Raw genomic sequence first — 23,487 nt, 5'->3', positions numbered from 1 at the left:
CTGTGGTGAATAGAACCTGTTCTTTTGTTTAAGTTGGATTTAATAATATCCTCACTAAAGATCAGTAGGAGAGTCCCCTGCAACCCCGAGTGTTCTGAATGGGCTGGTAAGGGCAGACAGGCAGGAGGGCAGCAAGTGGCTGTATGGGCCACTTAGTGGGAGGCTTCTGGCCGTGCTCACTGGTGCTCCGGGGCTGCTGGCAGATAGCAGTCTCCTGATTAGGCACTGGCTATTCCAAAGAAAAGCAGTCCCTGCCACTGACCTTGGGGCATCTTTCTTGAATGGCTGAGCTTTCAAATAGATTATCAGGCAGATGAAATTCAGTAAATGTTGAAACCCCGTGTACTTAGAAGCCATAGGGTTTGCATCCTGCTTGTTAATAGTGACTGGCATTGATATATGGGTACCCAAGTGTCCTGTGTCTTGGCAGTGCTAGTGTGTAAACATTTACCTCTGCATACCTGAGAAATATAGGAAACTCAGAGAAAGGAATTCCTGAAGTCAGTACCTGAGCATCACAAATCCTTCCCAGTGTTTCCTTGGCAACGAACAGTATTTTCAGCCCAGCCTCACCCCTGGTTCACATTTGCCCTTTTCTATTGCATCCCACAGCACAGCAATGCAGATATCACCCAAATTAGTGGAACTCAGACTCCATCTGAGATGAAGAGGCAGGACTTGTGCCTTCCACTCCCTTGAGGGCTCAGGTCCATCCTCAACTCTGTCTCGGCCACTTGACTGTGTTGTGCCAGGGCTTTGCATCAAGGCTGGGTTACAAACAACCTTGCCTAAGAGTGAACAAACAATATGTTGCCTTTGTACTTTGTGCTCCAATAATGCTTACTGGAGCCTTTTGTACTTTCCTATGCTGTAACTTAAGGCAGCCTGGGAGCAGGAGACACTGCCTCATTTTCATTTGAGGGAAGTCAAACTTGGGTCTAGAACGTCTTTGGATGGTATTATTCCCATCAATGGTGGGATGAAGCTGCTGCTGGGATTTGGATTTTTATTTAGGAATTGGGGCATATCTGTTTATGCTACAGTGTGTCTCAGAAATGCAATTCTTGGCATGTTGAACAGCATTATAGCAGTACTGAGAACAGATGAAGCAGATGTAGAGGGAAAACAGAATTGTGTGCTCTGCAACATGGCTGGTTGTGGATATGGCTAGGTTGCCTTCACAGCAAACCTGAAAGCATCCTTTCCTACAGATGAGCTGCCCAAGCCCTAAAGATGTCACAAATCCTTGTGCAAAGCTCTTTAGAAGCCATCCCTCAGGGGAAGATCCTGTTGAAATATCTAGCATACAGTGGTGCCCCGCCCCAGAAGATACGTGTGTGGATCTCCGGGCAGAGCACACATCCAAAGAGGGAAGGGAATTGAGGGATGCATATTTGCCCAATATGCTATATGCCAAGTGCTCTGTGCAGGAAATGTTCATTGCACACCTTAATATCCTGAAGAAGTGATGCAGTGTCACCCTGAAAGAAGTAAGCTATGCCTTGCAGTCTCCTCCCTCCTAGTCCCAAGGCACAAGGGTGCTGGGGGGACCTTGCCCTGTCCAGTGTGGCACTAGAATCTGGGCCTCAACAGGCTTGGCTTTGACTGTACCTGTCTGTCTACCTGACAGTCTTGGATGACAACATCCCTCGGGCCTCTGTTAGTCCGCATTGCTGGGAGGAAGGGCGGTGGTGAGCAGTCAGCAGCCTGCAGCCTACCGTTCTGTCAGCTGAAAGGCATTCTTGAAAAGCACAAATATAGCATGGCTATAAAAAGATTAAGGAGCACTGCTCTGAAAACCGTGAGAGCCAGTCGGGAGTGCCACTGTGGCTAGGTGACCAAAGGGGGAAGCAAAGTTTGCATAACTGGAAAACTAGGGAAAGCAAAGCTCAGCAGAGATGCTGACAGGCCCGAATTAGAAGTTGGCCAGCAGTGAAAACAGCAAGTGATGAAGCTCCCTAATGATTCCAGTGAGTTCTTCTAGGAAGTGTGAAAGGCATCCTAGGGACTTGTGTGCTGTCACCATGAGCTGGGGTGGCTCTGCTCTGCTCTGCTCACTAGCACTGCAGAGCTGAGGTGGAGGGCTGGGAGGCTGCCTCCTTGACCTAGGGGCTTCCTTTCTAACCTGCACTGTCCTTCCTCCTTCCCTCTAGATGCACTTCCTGCTCTGTGACCTCCCCACCTAGCCTGTGGTTCAGAGCTTCAAGGCAGAGTTCCCAGCTGAGGACAGAGCAAGGGCCATTTCTGACTGTGGTTTGGAGGTAATGAGACTATAGCCCCTGTCGCATGGTGCTTTTGCCTCACTGGTCTCTGCCTGTAGTTCTAAAGCCATGATCTTAATTCAGTTGTTGGTGCAATCCGTGTGGTCTGGCACCCAGAAATCGGGGAAAGGGTTGCACAGATACTTAGAAAATGCCAGAGGGAGAAAGAGCCCTTGGGGACCCGTCAAACTGCTGTCCTCAATAGGCAGTGCTCTCCTGTGGGATAGAGACCTTGCAAATGAGAAGGAAGGAGAGGCAAGATAGCAAAAGGGCTATGTATGTGCCCCCCCCAAAAAAAAAACCAGAAGCAAAACCCTGGGGCTATTAGAAAATCTAGAAGGATCTCACATCATCAACTTAAAAAAAAAAAAATGTGTGTGTGTGTGTGTGTGTGTGCACACGAACGTGCGCGCGCCCGTATGTGTGCATGGTCATGCTACAGTGATCAGAGAACAACTCATGAATGGGTTCTAGATTCACATGGGTCCCAGTGATTAAACTCAGGTTATTAAACTTGGTGGACAGTGCTGAGCCATCTCAGCACCCCACTCACTAATTTTTGACATTGAGAAGTGACAAGCCCCTTCCTTCAGGCCTTAGCTATGGACAGAGCATCCTGGGCAAGTGGCAAGCTGCTTCTGAGCTCTCTGGACCTACCGATAGCCACAGCAGAGAGAAACGTGCTTCGAGGTATGCATTCATTCTCTTTAGCATTCCATTTTACTTTAGGTAGGAACTCAGCTGAAGCTGTGGTTTCCTGGAGTTGCTGCTGTTACCATTCTCCTGCTCTGGAGCAGTTAGGCTTCCTGGCCCTGCTTCCCAGGATTCCACCTCCCAGTGTCTAAGTGCTTCCTGCCCAGGTAAGTGGGTTCAGCATTGCTGCCCAGTACCCATAATTCACCAGGTGAAAAACCTCAGCTCAGCCTCAGAACTTTATGCCTCTCGGATGACATTTGCTTTTGGAAATTCATAAAGTAGCATGGCTCCATGACAGACTTCACTTCATCTTCTCCAATACAGGAAGTCCCTGTGGCTTTCCACCAGTTCCTTGCTAATTTCATGCTGCACTCTTACTCACCATGTTAGCTACAAACAGGAATGGGGTGTTTGAACCTGACCTGCATACCAGTGGAATGTTTTCTAATAAGTTCTATGATTTAGCTCTCTAATGTGGATATGCTTTGGAAGAAATGTAGAGCTGAATCTGTTTTCTGGGATTTGCTCAGTGGGCATGATGGATATGGGAAGGACTTTTGAGCTGCCCCTCCTGGGTGATCAGGTGGCTGTGTGTGTACATGTGGTTTCAGGGGCTGCCTGAAGGCCCAGCCACAGCAGGTGGGATTTCTTTAGGAGCTGGGTTTCCACTCTGACCAATAATAGCCAGGAAGTTTAATTTTTTCCTTTTTTCTTTCCTTTCCTTTCCTTTCCTTTCCTTCGTTTTTTCTTTCCTTCTTTTCTTTCTTTCTTTCTTTTTCTTTCTTCTCTCTCTCTCTCTCTCTCTCTCTCTCTCTCTCTCTCTCTCTCTCTCTCCTTTCTCTTTCTTTTTTGAGATAGGGGGTCTCTATATAGTTTTGGTTTGTCCCAAATTCAGAGAGATTTGCCTGTTCTGGGCTTAAAGCCATGTTGACAATACCCTGCTACCTTTGAATTTTTTCATCATTGAGTTTTCTTTCTAATTAGTGTGCCCCAGCCTCTGTAATAGACATCTTTTCCATGTGTATCTGAAACCCTAATGATGTCTAGGCCTGCCGTACCCCAAACTGAGGCTGCTGCTACAGTAGGCTAGTACAGTCCCCCTCACAGGTCCCTTCATGGTACCTGGTTCCCAGTAATTTGCCCATGCCTCTCCGAAGCTGTTTGCTGGACCCAGTTTTCCTGAATGTGATGGGTTTAGCGAATGGGATCTGCTGAAAAAGGTCCCGTTGTGACACTGACAGCAGCGCACTTGCTCTGAAGATCCTGTCACTTAGCAGCTGGGTGACTTAGGCCACCAGTACAAGCCTCCTCTGCTTTGCTTTCTTCCTCAGGGAAAGGTGGTGGCCAGGGGGACTTAGCGGGATGGTATCTGTATGGTGACCATCCCGGTGTGGTAACAGCTGTCTCCAGCTGCACAGGTCAGATTAGTTGGCCATCCCTGCCCATCTCCTCAGGTCCTCCCAATGGTCTGGCTAATCTTTGTTTTCCTTTTGGCATATCTTCCTGCATGCGCCCTGACCCAAGATGAAATTCAGACCAGGACACATTACCAGTGAAAGTGTTTTTAATAGTTAAATTATTTAAATAGACTTTTCAATTTCCATGGGAAATCATAATTGTATCATTTTTGCAAGAGCAGGAATAAAAAGAGTGCACACACCCCTTAGAGGGAACGAAGAGCTAGCACTGCACACTGTCACCAGTCACTGCTGGAATGGGGAGGAGCCTCCACGAGGCCTGGACCCCCAAGGAGAACACGGGAGAAACGCAGCACGCACACTGTACTCTGGTTGGAAGCTAAACAAAAACCCGCCGGCGTTGGCAGGACATGTGGAGGGCTGGGAACTTGGGGACAGTTTGAGAGAAGCAGCCCCTGTGCCAGAGGTGAGGGCAATGCAGAACTCGAGGGTGGAGGGGTAGGGCACAGAACAGAGGCAGGTGTGGCAGTTCTGGGTCCATACTTCGCTTTGGGGGGCTGTGTTCAAACGAGGGAGGGGAGGGTGCTGAGGGTGGGTATCAGAGTATCATTGAGCCAGCACACAGCTGCCACCTCCCCTTTGAGACTCGACTGTCCTGTCAGAGGGGAGAATAATGCGCCCTGAGAAGCAATGAAAAGATCTGGGCACAGACAGGAAGGATGCTATTCAAGTTTATCGTTTTCCAAATGTGTTCTTAGAAATTATAAAAATAGTATTTCCCCCTCCGTATATTTAGCTGTCCCCTCCCACCAAAACTAGACATTTTTGCTAATTTTCCCCATGGGTAACTGTTCCTGTCTTTGCAGGTAAAAGGCAAGGCCGTACCCTTTCCCCAAACCTGGGGCCTACACATTACATCCCCAGGTCACAGGGACCCTTTCCAAGACAGCACCTGGGCCGGCTGAACAGGCCGTATAGCCTGGACGCCCTCTAGCCCTCGCCACTACTGAACTCCCAGGAATCTGTAGGCGCTGCCTCTGAAGGGAGGGGTCCTCACGCAACATCTCTGGGGAGCCAGCACTAGTCAGTGCAGAACGCCTCTGAAACAGTCTGGGGTGGGAGCAGTGCCCTCTGGCTTCTTACTCTGTTTGCATTTATTTACATGAGAAGTGGGATGTGTGTAGATGGGGTTTCGAAAGAGAGGGGCTAGCCTGGTCCCTGTATCTTCTACTTAATTGAAATGTGTAGTACCCCAATAGAACACACACCCCTGCTCTGGCTGTGCCTAGGAAAACCAAAACCTGCCGAGTCTGAAATGATAGGAACGCACCCTGCAGGGGACAACTCCACAGCATGAATACACATGTACACCAGCACACACACTGACATACGTACAGAACAGAGGGGCAGAAATGCCCTGCTGTGTACAGCTGTTTTCTAAGAGAGAGAATTTACAAAATATAGAATTTGGTATATTCGTTAGATCACCAAGGTTTCAATAATACAAAATAAAAAATACAAAAAGACAAGTTGGGGTCCCCGCCTCCCTACCCCAGGGGCATCCTCGTTCGCTGTGTGTCTCTTACACGCATACAACTAGCATAGTCTAAAGAAGGGCACAGAAAACGTGTTTTGTTTTATTTAATAAATATTTTCTTTTGCTCAGAGCCACCACTCCTTGCTTGGTGTCCTCTTGCCTCCCCCTTGTCAACAGTCCTGTTTCCCTTACAGGGCACTGTCTGTGTGCGTGGAGGTGTGGACAGAGGGTGGCACAGGCCACTCCTCTCCAATTCCTGCATTCCTGCCCCCCAACACCACGGGGGCATGGCCTCTCCACAATGGAAAAGCAGACCCTAGAGATCCCTGGACACCCCCCTTCCCCGGTCAGCTTCGAGCCGGCCTACCTACCATCATGGCCAAGGCCTCTCATCAGACCAGCCAACCACTGTGTGCCATGCCGCGCCACCCATGAAGGCTCCGGTGGCACCCCCATCATGCAGCAGCAGCAGCACCTGTCAAACTCAAGTCTATTGGAATCTTCTGCCAAGGGAAACATCTTTGGTCAGCTTGGTGCTCGCAGGACGCTGGCACCCTGGGCCTAGGCCAAAGGCCATGCCCACCAGCAAAGGCAGAAGTTGCTTCTGAGTCAAAGTGGAAATTTTACCAGCACAGCTGCGAGGCTGGAGCGCAGGCCCCATCTGCCCACGGTGCACAAAGAAGCTGTTCCATTCCTCGGAGGCCAGGATGCTGGCACCTCTAGCTGGCATCTGCTAACTGAGGGGGGGCCCTCCATTGAGGAAGTAGGTCATCATCTCACCCTTGCCCTTGACCTTGACCACACCCCGGCACTCCAGCTGGTATGTGTTGGCGGCCAGCACCTGGTACATGTCTGTAGTGACCTGAGGAGGCACGGGAAGGGAGAAGAGAGGCTATCAGTGACCTTGTCTGTGAGCTGATGTGGGCACGTCTACCCGTGTGTGCCCACTCCCTGCTGCTGCCTTGACAGGAGAGTGGGGAGCCCTCGACCACGGCTCTCGGGAGCCACCACGGCTCTCAGGAGCCACTGAAAAAAAGAGTGGCGGTAGCTGTGCTGGGTGGGCACTGTGACAAGCACCTTGTGTGGCCCTCTGAAGGTGCCACTTGAAGCATAGGCTGGGGTCTGTAAACCGTCTTCCAGAGGAGCATCGTCCCAAGGAACTTGACAGACAGACACCGCCAATAGCTGAGGGCAGGACTTGGGTCTTGTCTAGAGTATGGCTCCACCACAGAACAGAGCGCTACCTCTTGTCTCATTTCATCTCTCCGGAGGAAACTGTTCTTCTTATGCCTATGCCTAGGACGTGCAGTGCCTGTCTGTTGCTACAGTTAGCCAGTGGTAGAGCCCAGGTCTGTCTCTGTCTTGGCTCTGCAGACACAACTCACTGGGGTTTCATCAGTTATATTGTCCTGTGGGCGAGAGGGGTAAAGGATGGCACAGGTGCCATGCTGAGCGTTATCAGAATGCCCATTGGCTGAGTGACCCCACATGGCAAGACTAAGGTGGGTTACTGACTGTCACACTGGGCCCCAGTGGGGAGCTAGACACTACCCACACAGCCTTTCTCCCTCCTCTCCTTGGCACAAAATGGAGGTAGGGAAAGGCCTGGCACCTTGGACAGCACCCAACCATTCAGTTAGTTGGGCAGGGCAGACAAATGAGGGGACATTCAAGCAGTGTGACACAGCAAAAATGCCTTCGAAATGGGACAATTAGCACTTGTAAGAACAGGCCAGGGAAGCTGACTTCCCACAGCACACCAGGACCTTCAGGTATGTGGCAGGACATCTTGTATCAGAATGGAAAAAGAAGAACCACGAGTCTGAGGAAAGTGGAGGTAGGGATAAAGAGCTGAAGGCCCAGGGATCACAAACACCAGTTTGCAAAGGATGGAGAAAGAGAAAGTAATTCCCATTCCCCTTGGATGCTGGAACTGTAGAGACACCAGCATCCTCTCCAGGCCTGGAAAACTGCAAACCCTGCTGGGTGACCTGCCCCCTACAGCTGTCTGCTCTTCCTGATTACCTGGGGTGGGGAGGCCCAGGCTTCCCATTAGCACTCAGACCCCAGACCTGTGCAGAAGCCTCTACTGAGCACACCGGGGCAGACCTCTGTCCAAGGTATTGAAGATCTGACCCATCCCTGTTTGCCAAACCTGGGAGTCAGCCCTGACTACCACATCACCCTTGGATCTAAAGAGAAACTGTGAACTGTGTGTGGCCTGCAGTGAAAACCTCCTCGAAACAGAGGCCCTTCATGTGAATTCTGTGAGTGGTAGCTGAGTTTGTACTCACCTGGATGCGGTCAGGCACCCCCGTGCTGTCCATACGGCTGGCCACATTTACTGTATTGCCCCAGATGTCATACTGAGGCTTGCGAGCCCCGATGACCCCAGCCACTACGGGTCCAATGTTGAGCCCTGTGTAGACAGAAATCAGCCATACTCATCAGCTTAAGATCCACATATACCTTGCTTGCACAATCCACTCTTGTTAGCTCAAGGAAGCAGGGAGGGATCTGTGCACAATCCACTTGTCCTTACCTCAACCTTTGCAAGTCCATTGCCATGTGTGTCCTCTTCAAGGTCCAACATAGCCTAATTCTCTCTCTCTCTCTCTCTCTCTCTCTCTCTCTCTCTCTCTCTGTTTTGGTTTTTCAAGACAGGGTTTCTCTGTGTAGCTTTGGTGCCTTTCCCACTACTCACTCTGTAGCCCAGGCTGGCCTCAAACTCAGAGATCTCCCTGTCTCTGCCTCCTGAGTGCTGGGATTAAAGGCATGTGCACCACCACCGCCCAGTTTTCAATACCTTCTCTTTTTAAACATGCCACATGCACATGAGGATGCCTTCAGAGGCTAAAGGAGGGCATCTCAATACCCTGGAGCTGGAGTTAAGGGTGGCTTATTGGACTTCGCTGCTGGGAACCAAAGCTGAGTACTTTGGAAGTGCTCTCTAACCACTGAGCAATCTCTCCAGCTGCCCAGTGCCCTTTCTCAATCTTCCCTCTTGACATATTTTCAGCACCAACTCAAAGAACACAGCAAACTCACTCCTTCCCTCCTAAGCCACTGCTGTTCTTGAGACCTTGCTCCTAGCCCACTTCCCTGTCCTAGTCTTGTCTCCAAGTCCCATCCCGCTGCATGTGGCTTTCTAACACCATACGCTGTTTCCACGCTAGCTTGACCACCTCACTGACCACACAGAACTCACTGGCATGGCCATCCAAGTCTGCTTAGCTGCCTGCTGGTAGAGTCTGTGATTCCCTCCCCAGTCCGGTCCAGTCCAATTGCTGAGACAATTTACAAGACTACACACCAGGAAAATACAAAGAACCCAAGGAGGATGGGATAAGTGGAGCTACATTACATGAAACCAGGGACAGAGTTAACACAGACACGGGCTGTGTGTAGGCTACAGCAGATGCCTGGCCTTCAGCAGCCAGGTTCAATCCACAAAGCACTGTGCCCAGAGGGCAAAGTAAGCAGCCTGTTCAGGGACAGCCCAATTCCCGACACTTGGGCCAGAACAAAGTATCTCCTGGGGACATTAATGATCACAATATTGGTTTTTAGTGATGCAATATTTCAGCTTAATGTGCTAATTTTGAGAATTGAAATGCCAGTATTTTTGTGAATTACTGTTACTTAAAAAAATTGACATCTGAATCATTTATGATTTGAAACATACTCAGGGAGTTGATAATGCATGAAACTTTTGACCAGAACAAAGATCTGCTCTTTAGAAAGCTTTCCACTGCTACAAATCTCAAGAGAAGGGAGGCCTGCCTGCCTAAGTTCCCTTTGCAAAATGAGCTGCTGCTGTGTTGTGCAGCTGCAGAACAGCTCTGTGCCTTCCACAAGTGGCACGCTCAGAGCTGCAGTTCTGGGAGCATTTTGTGGATGGAGCAGGGGGCCTGTGTGAGTGCAAAGATGGACGTGGGTTTTCTCTGCACTGCTGAAACTTGAGTAAAATGGTTGGGATTAACGAGAGGGCTTCCCATCACACCTGACCTCCTGAGTCCAATCTCCGGGACCTACATGGTAGAAGGAGGGACCTGATTCCTGAAAGTTGTCTCCTCACCTCCTCATGCACGCACACACATAATAAGTAAGTGAGCTCCCTTAAAGCCATCCCACAGACATTTGCTGAAGATGGAGCCCAAAGGTGTAACTCAGTAGAGCACTTGTCTGAAAAATGTGAGGCCCTGGGTTTCATCCTCAGTACTGGAAACAAACACAGGGTTGCAGTCAGGTGAGGATGCACAAGCTTAACACACCACACCCTCCCTAGTGCCTGCCCCAGCCTCTGTGGACTACACAGCGTTCAGAGTAGCTGCTTGGCTCACACTGAGCTCAGCAGTAACCGACCCCCTTGCTTTAAGAGTCTCTGCCTTAGGGGCAAGGGAGAGAACACTGGCTGCTCTTCCAGAGAACCGGAGTTCAATTCCCAGTACCCACTTGGCAGTTCACAACCATTTGTAATTTCAGTTCCAGGGGATTCTACAGGTACCAGGCATGCACTTGGCACACAAGAGATACTTAAGATTATGCTGCTTCAAAAGGCTAAAATGTGCCAGAGATGGTAGCTCACATCTATAATCCCAGCACTTGGGAGGCTGAGGTAGGAAGGCTGCCAAGAGTTCCTGTCTTTTTTTTATTATTATTTTTATTTTTTTGAGCCGAGGCTCGAACCCAGGGCCTTGAGCTTGCAAGGCAAGTGCTGTACCATTGAGCTAAATCCCCAACCCAGAGTTCCTGTCTTAAAGTGCCTGAAAAAGCTGAAATAAAATCACTGTGTCAGTATTATCTGAGTATTCCCATAAAGTATTCCACTCTTGCTATCAGAGTATATGTTCAATATGTTTATAAATTTGCAAATAACATGCACGCTTTATATTGAACATGTAATGAGTATTTGGCTTGACTGCCTTTCATTTTTACTAAGTCTGGCTTAAGACCGGCCTTCTACCATTAGACAGACATGGATACGTGCTGAGCATGAGAGAGCCCACAAAGTGCCCCACTCCTCAGCCCCCTCACCGATCTTCATCTGGAAGTTGTTGAAGGAGTGCTCGTTGATGTACTTCATCTGGTCCATCAGCTTCATGGCGAAATCTGCCAGAGCTTTGATGTGCGTCTTGCCGGCCTTTGTCATAGGTGGAGTCGTTGAGACCAGAGGCGGCCATGTAGGTGCTACCTATGGTCTTGATCTTTTCCAGCTGCCTGAACCGATCCTCACTGATGATCTAAACAGAAGGAGTTCAGGCCTGAGTGAGTCTCCCATGCTGGGGCATGAGGATTCACAGGAAGGAGGGGGAGGTGGAAGGAGACACGGAAGCCTGGTTTTACGAGTCCCCGCCTTATACAGCCAGGGCATCAATTCAGAGGGAGGTACCTGAGGCTCCATGGCAGATCTGGGCCTCCTCCACACTGCTCCACTAGACAGGACCTATGGCCTACCTATCTATACCCACACCAAGAGCCCTGGAGGACAAGGCCACTCATCCCTACCATGTCTCATGCCCTTGACAAGGGAGTCTCATGTGCCCCTTACCCATGGAAATCTCCCCAACTTTATCTAGTGAGTCACTGTTTCTGTTACCAGGCTTCTAGAAACCTCACAGACACCTTCACCTAACTAATCACTTGAATGCCCTGGGGCAGCAGACCCTCAAGTAGTGCATATTCATCCCTCTGGATTGTCCCCTACTCCTGACATGACAGAAGCCTCCCTGTTAGCCTGTATATACTGGGTGCTCAGCAAGGGTTTAAGGAATAAATGAAGCAATGGCTTCTTGTCCTGCCTGCCTTCTTCCTTTGCCCAGGCCCCTCCTGCTCTCAAAGGCCATCTCTGCCTTGGGGCCACAATGGCTCAAGTTCAAGGAGAGGGGCAGAAACCCCAGCTCCCACACGTCAACACGGTGACCTTAGGCAGGACACTTAAGGTGTGAGGCCTCACTTGTCTCACTGCAATGTGTGCCAGGAGCCATGATGGCACTTGGGACACAGCCAGGCTCCTGCCTTCAGAGCCTCTGCCAGATGGAGAGAGGGGAGAGCAGGGACGTGCCGGGCCCCGGGAGCACCTCATCGAAGTCCGCAATGATCTCATTGAGCAGCCGCAGGCACTCAACCCCCTCGTTGTTGGCCTCCAGCTCCACGTAGAACTCAGAGAAGTTGGCGATAGAGGCGAACATCACAGCCACACACTCGCAGGACTGATAGTACAGCTCATCATTCCGCCGCTCGCGGGCCAGGAAATGAGCAGCCACGTCCTTGGGCAGAATGTTGTGCAGCAGGCGCCGGTTGTAGGCCTGAAGCTCCTCCATCTCCTCCTTCTCCTCAGTGGCCTGGGGATAGAGAGCCCAGTGAGAAGGGACAGAAATGGCTCAGGGTGCCCACAAGCAAGTGCCAGCTGCCTCCCCTCACCGCAGCCTCTGCTTCCTCGTGTTCTCCAAACGGCATGCCGGACCGTGAGAAGAGACAGGGAGGAGCAGCGGACGATCCACTGCCTCTGGCAAACAAAACACGTGGAGGAGAGGAGCAGAGAGGGAGCACACATCTCCCCAAGACCGGAACCGGCAGCCGAGAACAGGGATCCAAATCCACACAGCCCTCCACCATGCTCTAACCGTGCCTATTCTCAAGATTAGGAAACGCAACCAGAAAAGCAGCTTGCCAGAACAACTCTACTGGACTTGTCCCTCAGGAACCTGGCCCAGGTCCTGCCCATATCTGCTCTCCATTAGAGGAGACTTGTTTTGGAGCCAGCTGAGGCCAGCAGGCCAGGGGGAATGATGTCAGCTAGGGTGGGGAGGGGGCGTCACCTCCCTGACTTTGGTCCCCCCAGTTTGGGTCCTGGGTCTGCACAGATGGAGTTCGTGGCCACTCATCTTCCAGTGCTCTTGCAGGAGGGTGATGCCGGCCCATAAGAGGCTGAAGTAGAGGGGCAGTTACACAGAGAGGTGTGGTAAGGAGCCACCTGACCAGAGTGGCACATATGGATTACAGGGCAGAGTCAGCTGTATCCCCCACCCTTGATGGCAGACAAAATGGTCCCCTTCCTGGGAGTGGCTCTGTGGGCTGGCAGGCAGAGAAAGTATCAATATCAGGGATGTTTAAAAGACCCACCCAGTGTATCTGGGCTTTCCAATACAAAAAGACATTTCAGTGCAACCAGATTCTCCAGCCGGGCCAGGGCTATATCTCAGGGTCCTGGTCTTCCCTGTGGACAGTGGCTGTTCAAGAGAAGGATCAAGAACCCCTTCCCAAGGCTACAGGACCAGAAGGCATGGAGAGTCCCAAAGCAGAAGGCCTGGGAACCCCAGGTAAGAGGATCTCATCTCTACAGCTGGCTGACTTTTAGAACCACTAGAACTGTGGCTGGAGAACTCGGGCTACCCTGAGACCCAGCGACCTCTGCTCACCCTCCGTCCCTACTCCTGCCCACCTGAGCTGCCAGGTAAGTTCAATGGTGTGCACCGATTTCCTGCCTAGCCGTTAGCCTGGTGACTTCATGTTCCTATGCGACGGGCACTTTGGCCATGTCTCTCCCCATGAACAGCAAGCCACCTGCCTCTGAGCCAGTTCTCGACACACACCCTCCTACCATGGCTGCAGCCAGGTGTAAAAGGCAAAGGGCAGGGAAGGTTGGAGAGTAAGACCTCTTCTCCCTCACAAGGCTCACTGCTGGGATGTTTCTATTCTCGTCTGCTGGCTGCTGTCCTCCCAGCTCCCCAAAGCCAAGAAGAATAGAAGATGGAAAGACCTGCTGCCCTCACAAGCCTGCTGGTCAGCTTCAGGGGAAAGCAAACATAGGCTGGTGACGGGGACAGGCCACTCTAGTCACACAGCAGGGGACACTGAAGTGAATGTCCCCATCCTAGTACATAGCCCTCAGAACCTGGGGAAGCAAAGGGACCACTGTGGAGGTGGGGAGGCAGAATACAAAAAGCAGAGGGACTGAGGGGAAGGACAGAAGATGGAGCATGAGGGCCGGGGGGCTATTACTACCAAGCTCTCAGTCACTAGGAGAGATAAGGGGAGGTGGGTTTCTTGCCGCCAGGGTAGCACTGGCAAGCAGAGCGGGGAGGCCTGAAAGAAGCCAGAGGCACTAGATCAAAGAGGGGGTTCTGGAAGGCTCTCATGATTTAAGAATTAACTAATTTAAAAACAACTAAAGTGGTGTGCACACATCAGCATATATGCACGCAGAGGCTCTCTGTCTCCGTGGCCACTGATACACATTTCCTAGCTGTGTCCTCAGAGGACTGGATGAGCTGCTGAGTGTTCAGATCTCAGTTTCTAAACATCATGCTCCACCAGGAAGAGTCAGAAGTCCTTGAAGGGGGTCACTGAGTCCTGGCTTAAAGCTAGGAAAATATCCACAAAGCTGAGACATTTTTGCTATTCCCGGAGGGAAGGGAAGTGCTGGAAGAATGGTGGAGATGTGTCCAGTGGCAGCCATCAGCCTGGAGAAATGTGTGCTAGCCAAACCTACAGTGATGTGAGCGTGAAAATAACTAGCAAGGGGCAGATCATAACCGGCGGGCTTAAGGATCTGTGAACCGGCGATAATATACATGGGTACATGAAGAAGCAGATTAATGTCTGGGGACTCCTTATAGCCCAGTGCCACCTAGAAGAAGGAAGGACAGATGCAGAGCATCACAGCTAACATCTATCTCTCTTTGGCAGGTGGAGGCAGCCTGAGAACAGACCCTGTTGTGTAGCCTTGGCTCATTTGGTACTTGCTATAGAGACCAGGCTGGTCTCAAGCCTGCAGCAATCCTCCTGTCTCTGCCTCCCAAGTACTGGGATTATAGGCATGTGCCACCGCGCCAAGCTACTGACTGGCATCTCTATGTGAGCAGACATGGGAAAGAATCAATGGACCCAGAGGCTGAAATTGAGGATTCTCTGAAGATCAGAAAACTGTTGTAACATCGTATTGAAAGGTATCCAGAGGGAAGAAGTGTGGCCGAGGGCAACTCCAGCAGGTGATAGGGTCCACACCATGACAGGTAGGATGAGGAAGGAGGAGCTGCCTGACTGTAGACACTCCGCCCAGCACCTCTCCCAGCTCTCCTCCAGGAATACATAGCCCACGTGTGCACAAGGTCTTGGACTAATGAGATCTTTATGACTGGTTAAGACTCAAAGTTGGGGAAAGCCCAGAGACCTGATGAGTGAATTCAGAGAACTCCAGGAAAGGGCTCGAGCCAGAATCAGGACAGCTGGCAAAAGATGATGTGGCCAGAGTACCATGGTGAGTTCCCTCAGGGAGGGGGAAGGCGGCAGTGTGTGCCTGGTCTTGAAAGACGGACACTGGAGAATCCAACACAGCCGGATACATGTCGGAAAGTATGGGGTGGGACACAAAAACCAAACTAGAAGAGTGGGACCGCCAGGCCTCATTCTGTAGCTCTTGCAGCGCTTCTGTAGATGGGAGGTGATTTTTAAAACTTGCCCAGAGCTCAGTCCTCAGTGCTTGTCTTGCAACCACAGTGACTTGAGTTCAGTCCCCACAGCCATGTTTTGGTTGTTGTGTGTTTCATTGGCCATTTTTAAAGCCAGGCATGGTGGGAATGAGTTTTTAATCCTAGTACCTCCAGGTGGAGATAAGTGCATCTCCGGGGCTCGCTGGCCCTCACACACTCACATACACCCATGCATCTGCACACACACACTTGCATCCGTCCACATATATGACAAAACACAAACACACAGCAAACCAAAAACAGAGATGAAATATGGAAGGGGTACTAGGGGTGTGGCAGGAAGGATGTCAAAGGAAAGGATAATCTCCTGTTCCTATGGCCTGTGGGATAGAACGGAAGGAGATTAGTGATAAAGGAGAACTAGATGCTTCAGATGGCTTTAAGTTAGTGCAGGGCCTCTGGACAAAGCAACGTGAATCTTGTCCCTTTTCCCCAACACAGTCCCCCCTGCTGTAGCGGAGATAGGGACTGCCACTCAGCCTGGGACGGTCAGACCTAGCTGGAGCCGGGAGGCCTCAGCTTCACAGGAACACGGCATCCCATCCTTTCTGGATTCTAGGGCATCACTCTGGCTGGAGTTGAGCCACTTAGCAGAGGTGAGCAACAGGCTACCCTGGGGAGCCATGGAGGAAGACAGAGGTGGAGGTGTGAGCAGAGACGGAAGGACATGGGCTCTAGGTACCACAGAGCCTGGTCAACTCTGGGGACTTTCTCAAAGAAGAGGGATGACTAGTGGTATCTCAGCTCACTGACAGCCAGGGCTTTAGGAAGGGCATTCCCCAAGGAAAACAGTTAGCAATGCTCCTGGGCCCCTAGCCTCAAGGCCCCTCCACCGAGGACCGAGAACCTAACAGCCAGATCCCATGCAGGACACCTACAGAAGGAACAACCAGATGGCCGCCTGCATGCAGCATCCAATCAAAAGCAGGGTCTCCTGCCCAGCTGGCAATCTTGAATCTTGACATTGAGAAGAGTGAGAAGCAGCCTGCCATTGTCTGGAAATAGGAGAGGAGCCAGGAGAGATGTGGAGGCTGGACTTGGGCTAAGCCATGGGACAGGAATCAAAGGTCTAGGCAGCCAACCTGGAAGCCATCTTTCTCTGGTATGCTTTCGTAGGCACCTCCTCCTGGCCCTTCTAAGATGGGCCTCCTCCTGGCCCATCAGGTAACAAGGTACAGGGCCGTCGTTAGCAAACAGACCCCTCACCTGACCTCTAGGTATCCCTTCCTCCAGGTGAACACAACCCCTGGACATGAGGCGTGCAACCTGGTAAGCCAGGCACTGGCTGTCACCCTGGGGTGGAGAAGGTACAGGGAAGCCAGTAAGGGTCAGCACTGTAGTCCCTGATCACCCACCACCCTGGCCTGTACTACCTAGATGGGCTTCCGGCCTCCACCTCTGGCACTCCTTGGTCTCTTTCCTCCTGGAGAAGTCTTCATGCTCACCCACCCCCACCTGGCCAGGCTCTTCCTAGGCCCCACCCCTCTATTGACTTCCTTTCCCTCCTTGAGCCCAACTGGGTCCTTCGCTACCCATCAAAGCTCAGCCTGCCACATCTTCCGGCCCTTCTGCTTGACGACACACAGACAGTGTGAGACAGTGCTTGGGTCCAGTCTGGGCACTGTCCAGGTGAGTGCATCTGGAATGCTGGCCCCCAGAGAGCAGGGAGCAGACCTGCCAGCACAGGGCAGCAGACAAGATGACACCAAAGCAGGACACCCAAGTTCCATTGCGTACAGCGAGGCCTGCCGCTTCCCCATGCGGCTCTAGCCCGGGGGCCACCCACCTGCAGTTTCCACAGGAAGTCCAGGCGAGCGGTGGACTCCACCTGCTGGGCGTGCAGATACAGAGCCAGCACGAAGACTGAGATAACTATGGGTGTCACCACCTTCAGCGCCACCTTGGTCGCATGCTCAGGGCTGCCAATGAGAGGTAAGCAGGCTTGAGCTCACACTGGTACTTCAGTAGGCTCTGAGGACTGCTCAGCCCTCTTCCTTCCCCCCTACAGGTCCCCTGCCCTCCCCTCCTGTGCACGCTGCCTGAGGCACCTCCTTCCAGAAGCCTTCCTGCCCTGGTGCCTTATAGTCTTGCCATTGGGTGAGCCCCCTCTGATCACCGTAAGTAGTGAACTCAGCTCTCCTACAAAGCAGCAGCAGTCGGGCGGAGTCCAGGGCAGCCTAATGACCCTGTCTCTGGGCACTGCTGGGCAAGCCAACCCTGTGATCTTACCCTCATCTGTGAAATGGGGTGGTGCCCCCATTTCCAGACTTTGGTAAGGAGAAAGATACCATACAATGTGCTCCACGAGGCACCTAGCATAGAGCAGGCCTCCCCACATGGGGACTGTCACTGTATTGCCATGTTCCTGTCAATCTGCTACATGCGCATAGAAAGCTCTCATTCCAGACCTCCTCCACGTCCAGCATGAAGTCCTAACACTGACTGGTGGGACTGTCTCCTGCCCAACCCTCCTGGATGCGGGGCCAGCCTCAGAGCCTGCACTTGGTCTGCCCTGGAAGAGAAGCAGATTCCATTCCCAGCTCTATGACTAGAGGATTGAGCTCAGGGCTTCTGAGTGGAGGCTGAAAGCTTGAAAGCAATCCTTGGGGGATAATCTTAGGCCAGATGAAAGTGCTACAGAGCCTTCAGAGCACCTTACAGTATGGAAATCAAAATGGTCCAGGGGCTGACTACAGGCCCGGCTGCCCCTGGACCAAAGGCCTCCTCGTCTACTCCAGCTATTTCTGCACTGAGCCTTGTCACAAGGCCCCTCCTACCCGGGAAGGGTGATTACCCATGGATTTTCTTTGCCAAGGGGAGGCTGGGGCCCTATCACAGAAAGGGGTCCACTTACCACTGGGAAGTCCCGTTGTTGCTGAAGTCTCTGTGAAGAAAAGTTGGGGAGACTGCTCAGCCTCCAGGCCCCCTGTCCCCCAGCCTCTGCTGTGTCCCTAAAGCTCAGTTCTGTTGTCCTAGGCCCTCCTCATCCAAGGGCAGCAAGGCTTGAGCGGTAAGGCTTGTACAAAGCTCACCTTAGCCAGCATCTGCTCACCCTGACCAAGGCTGCTCAGTCCTTCCCTGAAACCCTGTCTGCCCCACTCCCATAGGGAATCTGTCTGTCTGTCTCAGCCCTGTGCTGCCGTCTGGAGGGAGTGGAGGGGCACCCTGCACCTGCACCATCCCAGAGGGCAACTACTGGATATGGGTGGCCACCAGGCCTTGAAATAAGGGGAGAGCAAGTTAAAGGAGGCTGTGCCTGTAAATATACTCTAAATATACGGGGGAAAAGGAAAATCATAGCTTTCTAATAAGTAACAATTGATCATATATTTAACAGATCATATTCTGGATATAGTGGCTGTGTAGAATTATTATTAAAATTAATCACACCTTTGGTCTGAGGCATTGCTCAGTGGTAGGACACTTGTCTAGTATAGACAAGGTCTGATCCCCAGCACCGTAATGAAAAGCTACCATACTTTTCTGCCTTTTAAATGATCGCTACTGAAAATAATTTAAATTACGCACATGGCTTGCATTATTTATTTACTGTGTGGCATTGCCTAGAGTCAAGCCAGGGTCGCTGGACAGCAGAGACCTCCACTGTCTACCTCCTACCATCAACAGAGGGAGAGAAGAGGCTGGCGGGGGACAGGAGGAAAATAAAAAGAAGCCAATATTCGGGCTCCAAAGCTGGGCCTGTTAGCTTCTAGCCAGGAGGAGGCAGGAGGATTAGGAGTTCAAAGCCAGCGTCAAGCACCCATTCCTGATGGCAGTGTCTTCCTGTCACCTGCACACACAGCCATCACAAGTCCTTGTTTGAATCTGACATCCAGGCTCAATTTTCTCATGTGCTGCTCTCGTCACAAGTCAAGGACATTTCCGTTGGGTTACCCTGTCTGCCCTGCCTGTCTCTGTCCGGCTCAGGGATCTGCTCATCACAGGCCCTCAATAACGAAAGAACAGCTGAATCCCTTGCCTTCCTCAGCCCCACGCCTGGGTGAGCACTGACGAGCCAACTAGAGACAGAGAGTGAGTGGGGCCTGGTTACCTGTGGCATCCCCAACCTGGGAAGGAAGGGAGGCAGGGGCAGCACAAGACCCTATGACTCTGTGTGCTTTGCTAGCTCCAGTAACCAGGCCTGGGCAGAGAGGAAGACACGCTCCTCGCAGGTTCCCTGTGCTGCCAGGACCCAGGCTCCTCCCATCTGCGCCACCCTGGCCTCTCCCCAGAGCCAGCAGAGGCACAAAGAAGGGGCTGCATACATGGCATTGGCGGTGACCAGCAGGTCAGCATTGTCAAAGAGCGTCACGCCGGGCACCTCAACGATGAGCACATAGATGAATTCGATGGTCAACATGAGCACCAGCTTCCCGATGCAGCTGATCTGCAGGAACACGGAGCAGGCCAGCAGGCTGAGCAGCACACTGTAAGTGAAGTACTGCAGAGAGAGAGGGAGCAGGTCAGATCCCAGGCCTGCCCTTGTCCTTCCTGTCCCCTCCCCATGCTCACCTGACCTGCTGGGGGTGGGGCTGGGAGTGGGGAGCGCTGTTTGGGAAGGTCCCTGCTGATGGAAGCCAGGCAGCAGCGGGGTGAGAGGAAATGTCAAGAGCCTGTCTAGGAAGCTGGAGGTGGGCTCCAGGTTGAAGTGGGCCGGGAAGGTGGTACAGGTCAACTGTCACCAGGCCACTGGCATAGCTCCAAGCTCAGGCTGACCTGACTCATCCTCCCTATGCCTCAGTTTCCCCATCTGCAAAGCTCCCAGTCATATATGCCCACCCATGGACATGGATGGTGCTATGCCTGGCACCAGCAGCAACTGCCGGGGACAAGGGCCCCACCCGAGCTGCAGCTCTGACGTCAACCATTCTAAAACCTGCCAGTGCTTTGAGAACTCCCCCAGCTGAGGGGCCACCTGAACTAATGATGTGACAGCAGGCGCCATCTTTACCCTGCTTCCTGTGGCCACTCACACATGGGACTGCGGACACAGCACTGTGTTTTGCCATCATATTCTGCCCAGACTTCTTGGTGAGCATGTATGAGGCAGACCTCCTAAAATCTGAAAGCTTCTGCAGTCCACATACATCGGCTCTCAATCAGGCTTCCCAAGAGAGACCATCAGGGCCCTGTACTGACCTTGGAGAATTCTCTTCGGTCTCTGAGCCTCTGTCCTTATCTGACCGAGGGACTGAGCCAGCTGATCTCAGGGGCCCCCATCTATCTTTCATCTCCTGGTGCTAGATCCAGACTTCAGCATCTAGTCCTTGGTTCTTGACATTTGGGACCATTATTTCTGAGTTTTCTCCACTCTTATTGTTTCTACAATGTCTCTCCTCCTCTGGGCTGCAGCAGGATGGTAGTGACTAGCAGTGGGCAGCCCTGGGCTTTCAAGAGTCAACTGAGGTACAGTAAAGGGGGTCCCAGGTGACTAGATGGGTGGCAGGGGCAGCCTAAAGTCACCACCAGTATTAGTTAGAGAGGAGGAGGCAGGAGAGAAGCCCAGATAATTGGGTATTGGAGTCCCAGCTACCCGTCCTGTGGAGGGAAGGCCCTGACCATCCAGTCAGCACCTGGTACCGGGTAAGCACTACCTACACCTCAGCTACACCATGAACACTGCCTTTGTAATGTGGAGGCTGCTGGGGTGTGGACAGAACTGGGAGAGGTGCCCTTGTGGCTACAACCTTGCCAGAGCTGTGGGGCAAAGTAGGGGAAGGGCAGGAACATCTGCCTCTGCTGCCGTCCCCATACCCAGTCCCCATCTCTCGAACCTCTGGGAAGTTGCAGTTGGGTTGGGGGCTGCCGCAGAAGCCCTGCTCATCACCCAGGCTGTAGTTGAAGGCCGACTCCATCACATGACATGCGTTGATCTGGTTCACCGTGATGTTGTGCTCCTCCGCCAGGCAGCCCACCAGGTTCTTAGAGTTGCACATGAACTAGGGTGGTGAAGAGGGCATTGAGGCTGGTCAGCGCCTGCAAGCCAGGCTAGGGAGGCCCATCCCATAGGACCGTGGGTAGTACCAGTCCACCCAGTCTCAGGAGCAGTTCTGCACACACACCAGGAACAAAAGAGGCCCCTGAAGGAAAGGCTTGCTCTGACTACAAGCATGGCACACCCATGCACCTTCCAAGGGCGGAGGCCATGTAATCTGTGTTGGAGACATCCCCTGTGATCCTTCTAGTTTGAAAAAGAGGAACTGCAGGCCTGTGTGAGATGCTAATGATAGTCAAATTAGACCCCAGCCTGAGGTGGGACATGAACTTTCAGGGAAATGCTCCCTGGCTATGTTCATCAGCCATGGGGCCCCACTGGTTTTGAACCCACAGAGCTAGGGAACTACCTGGAGGCTATGGAGGTACCCACCATGTTGACAAAGGCTGAGAGGAACACCAGGATGATGGTGAATACCCCGACCAGGGTGCTGTTTGTCTTGGACCTCACAATCTTCCTGGATAGTGTCTGCAGGGGAGTGGGGAAGAGCTGGGGCAGGAAGGGAGGAAGATACAAAGAATAATTCAGTCAGGACCCTTCACATAGCCATGGAGCTCAAAGGACACACACCCTGTCCTTGTCACAGCTCTCCAGGCTTTCCTGAGCCCCTCCAGGGCTGCATGGCTCCAGCCTCATACTACTGCCTGCCTCTTCAGAGCACAAGCATCAGAGCCTCAGCACTGGCCAGGGGGACTGTCAATGGAGCCCAGCACACAGGTAACAAAGGCAGGGGGAAGGAAATGATGCTATCCTGGCCAGACATAAATGGCAGGAAAGCCTGTCACCTGGGGTGGGAATCTGGGCCTTGGGGTCCAACTAGGGAGGAATAGTGAGTGGTTGAGAAGTCGGAGTGGGGAGGCTTCTTGGAAGGAATGGGGATTCAGAGAGGCCCCTCAGAGGAGTGTGGAAACAGAAGGGAAGGGGCTTGAAGAGGGCACTGGGGGAGCATTTTCTTCAGCGTGAAGGTTCCATGGAGCTGCCATTTGGAGCTACCCAGTTCCTTCCTAGTAAGACAAGCCGTTCGCCTGTGCTTTTAGTCATCAAATGACGGCCTGCTAGGCCTGGCCTGTCACCAAATCTGAGACACTTGACTAACGTCACAAACCACACCTTCCTCATCTGCCTCACAACCTAGACTGAAAAAGATGTTGACAGAGCAAAGCAGGGGACCTGGGCTTCTCCAGTTCCACTGCCTCAGCTTGTCCAGGGGAGGCCTGTCTGCTGCCCAGAGTGCAAGTGACCTTAACCCCCAAGGACAGAGGATGGTGGGGGCTGAGGGGCATGCATGGGAAAGGAGGCAAGAAGACTGTGCTCTGGGCTTGTCTGCCCTCTGTGACCCTGAGAAAGCCACACTACTTCTCTGAGGGATGTCTGTCTGTCTGTCAGGGCACCTTAATTCTTTTGGTTAAGGAAAGTAGGCAAAGGCCTCTAACCATCCACAGGCCCTCAGCATCCCTGGACATTTCAACAGAGTATGCCAGGCCACCAGGTCTATCTATCTGTTACCTAACACTGAGTGCTGGTAAGTTGACACCACAAGTCACCTCTGAAAAGAGAAAAGAAAAAACCCCAGGTAAATTAGATTTCATCAATTGAAAGATTTAGTGGAGAAAATACATTCAAGAAAGCAAAACAAGTACTAAGGAAGACACTGTGGGGAAATCAGAGCACTCATGCGCTGCTGCTGGACCGGTCCAAAAATGCTACTGTGTGTGTGGGCTGCGATGGTTTCTTAAAAATTAAGCACAAAGAATCATACTCAGCAGTCCCACGCCTGGGTTTATACACAAAATTACTGAAAATGGGGACTTGAGCAGACATCTGAACATCCGAGTCCACGGCAGCATTGCTCATCCTAGGGTGGAGACGGAAAAGTACTCAGATGCCCATCAATGACTAAGTGAAAAACAAAATACACTGTAGCCACACCGTGCATGTATTAAGCTACGAGATGGCATGAAGTGATGGTGCTGTAAAGTAGGGGAACCTTGAAACTGTTACGCTAAGTGAAAGAAGCCAATCTCAAAAAGCAATATATTGTGCGAACCTATTTGTATGTGATATGGAGAGCATGCAAATTCAGAGT

At 51.9% G+C, this 23,487-nt stretch overlaps 1 protein-coding gene across 1 annotated transcript in view; it reads right to left on the bottom strand.

Annotated features, from left to right (window-relative positions):
• Positions 1-4,503: 4,503 nt before the first annotated feature.
• The window catches only part of Adcy5 (adenylate cyclase 5), a 149,045-nt gene continuing 130,061 nt past the window's right edge, over positions 4,504-23,487 (bottom strand). The window contains 10 exon segments of the mRNA XM_036203949.1: positions 4,504-6,774; positions 8,207-8,331; positions 10,950-11,058; positions 11,060-11,155; positions 11,993-12,256; positions 17,193-17,325; positions 18,261-18,290; positions 19,672-19,847; positions 21,181-21,345; positions 21,774-21,890. Coding sequence (XP_036059842.1) covers positions 6,646-6,774; positions 8,207-8,331; positions 10,950-11,058; positions 11,060-11,155; positions 11,993-12,256; positions 17,193-17,325; positions 18,261-18,290; positions 19,672-19,847; positions 21,181-21,345; positions 21,774-21,890 — 1,344 coding nt within the window. The 3' untranslated portion in view covers positions 4,504-6,645.

This window comes from Onychomys torridus, chromosome 12 (genome assembly GCF_903995425.1).
Source record: "Onychomys torridus chromosome 12, mOncTor1.1, whole genome shotgun sequence".
Classification (NCBI taxonomy): Eukaryota; Metazoa; Chordata; class Mammalia; order Rodentia; family Cricetidae; genus Onychomys; species Onychomys torridus.
The sequence above is the reverse complement of the archived record's forward strand: the minus strand, read 5'-3'. Positions and strand labels throughout refer to the sequence as shown.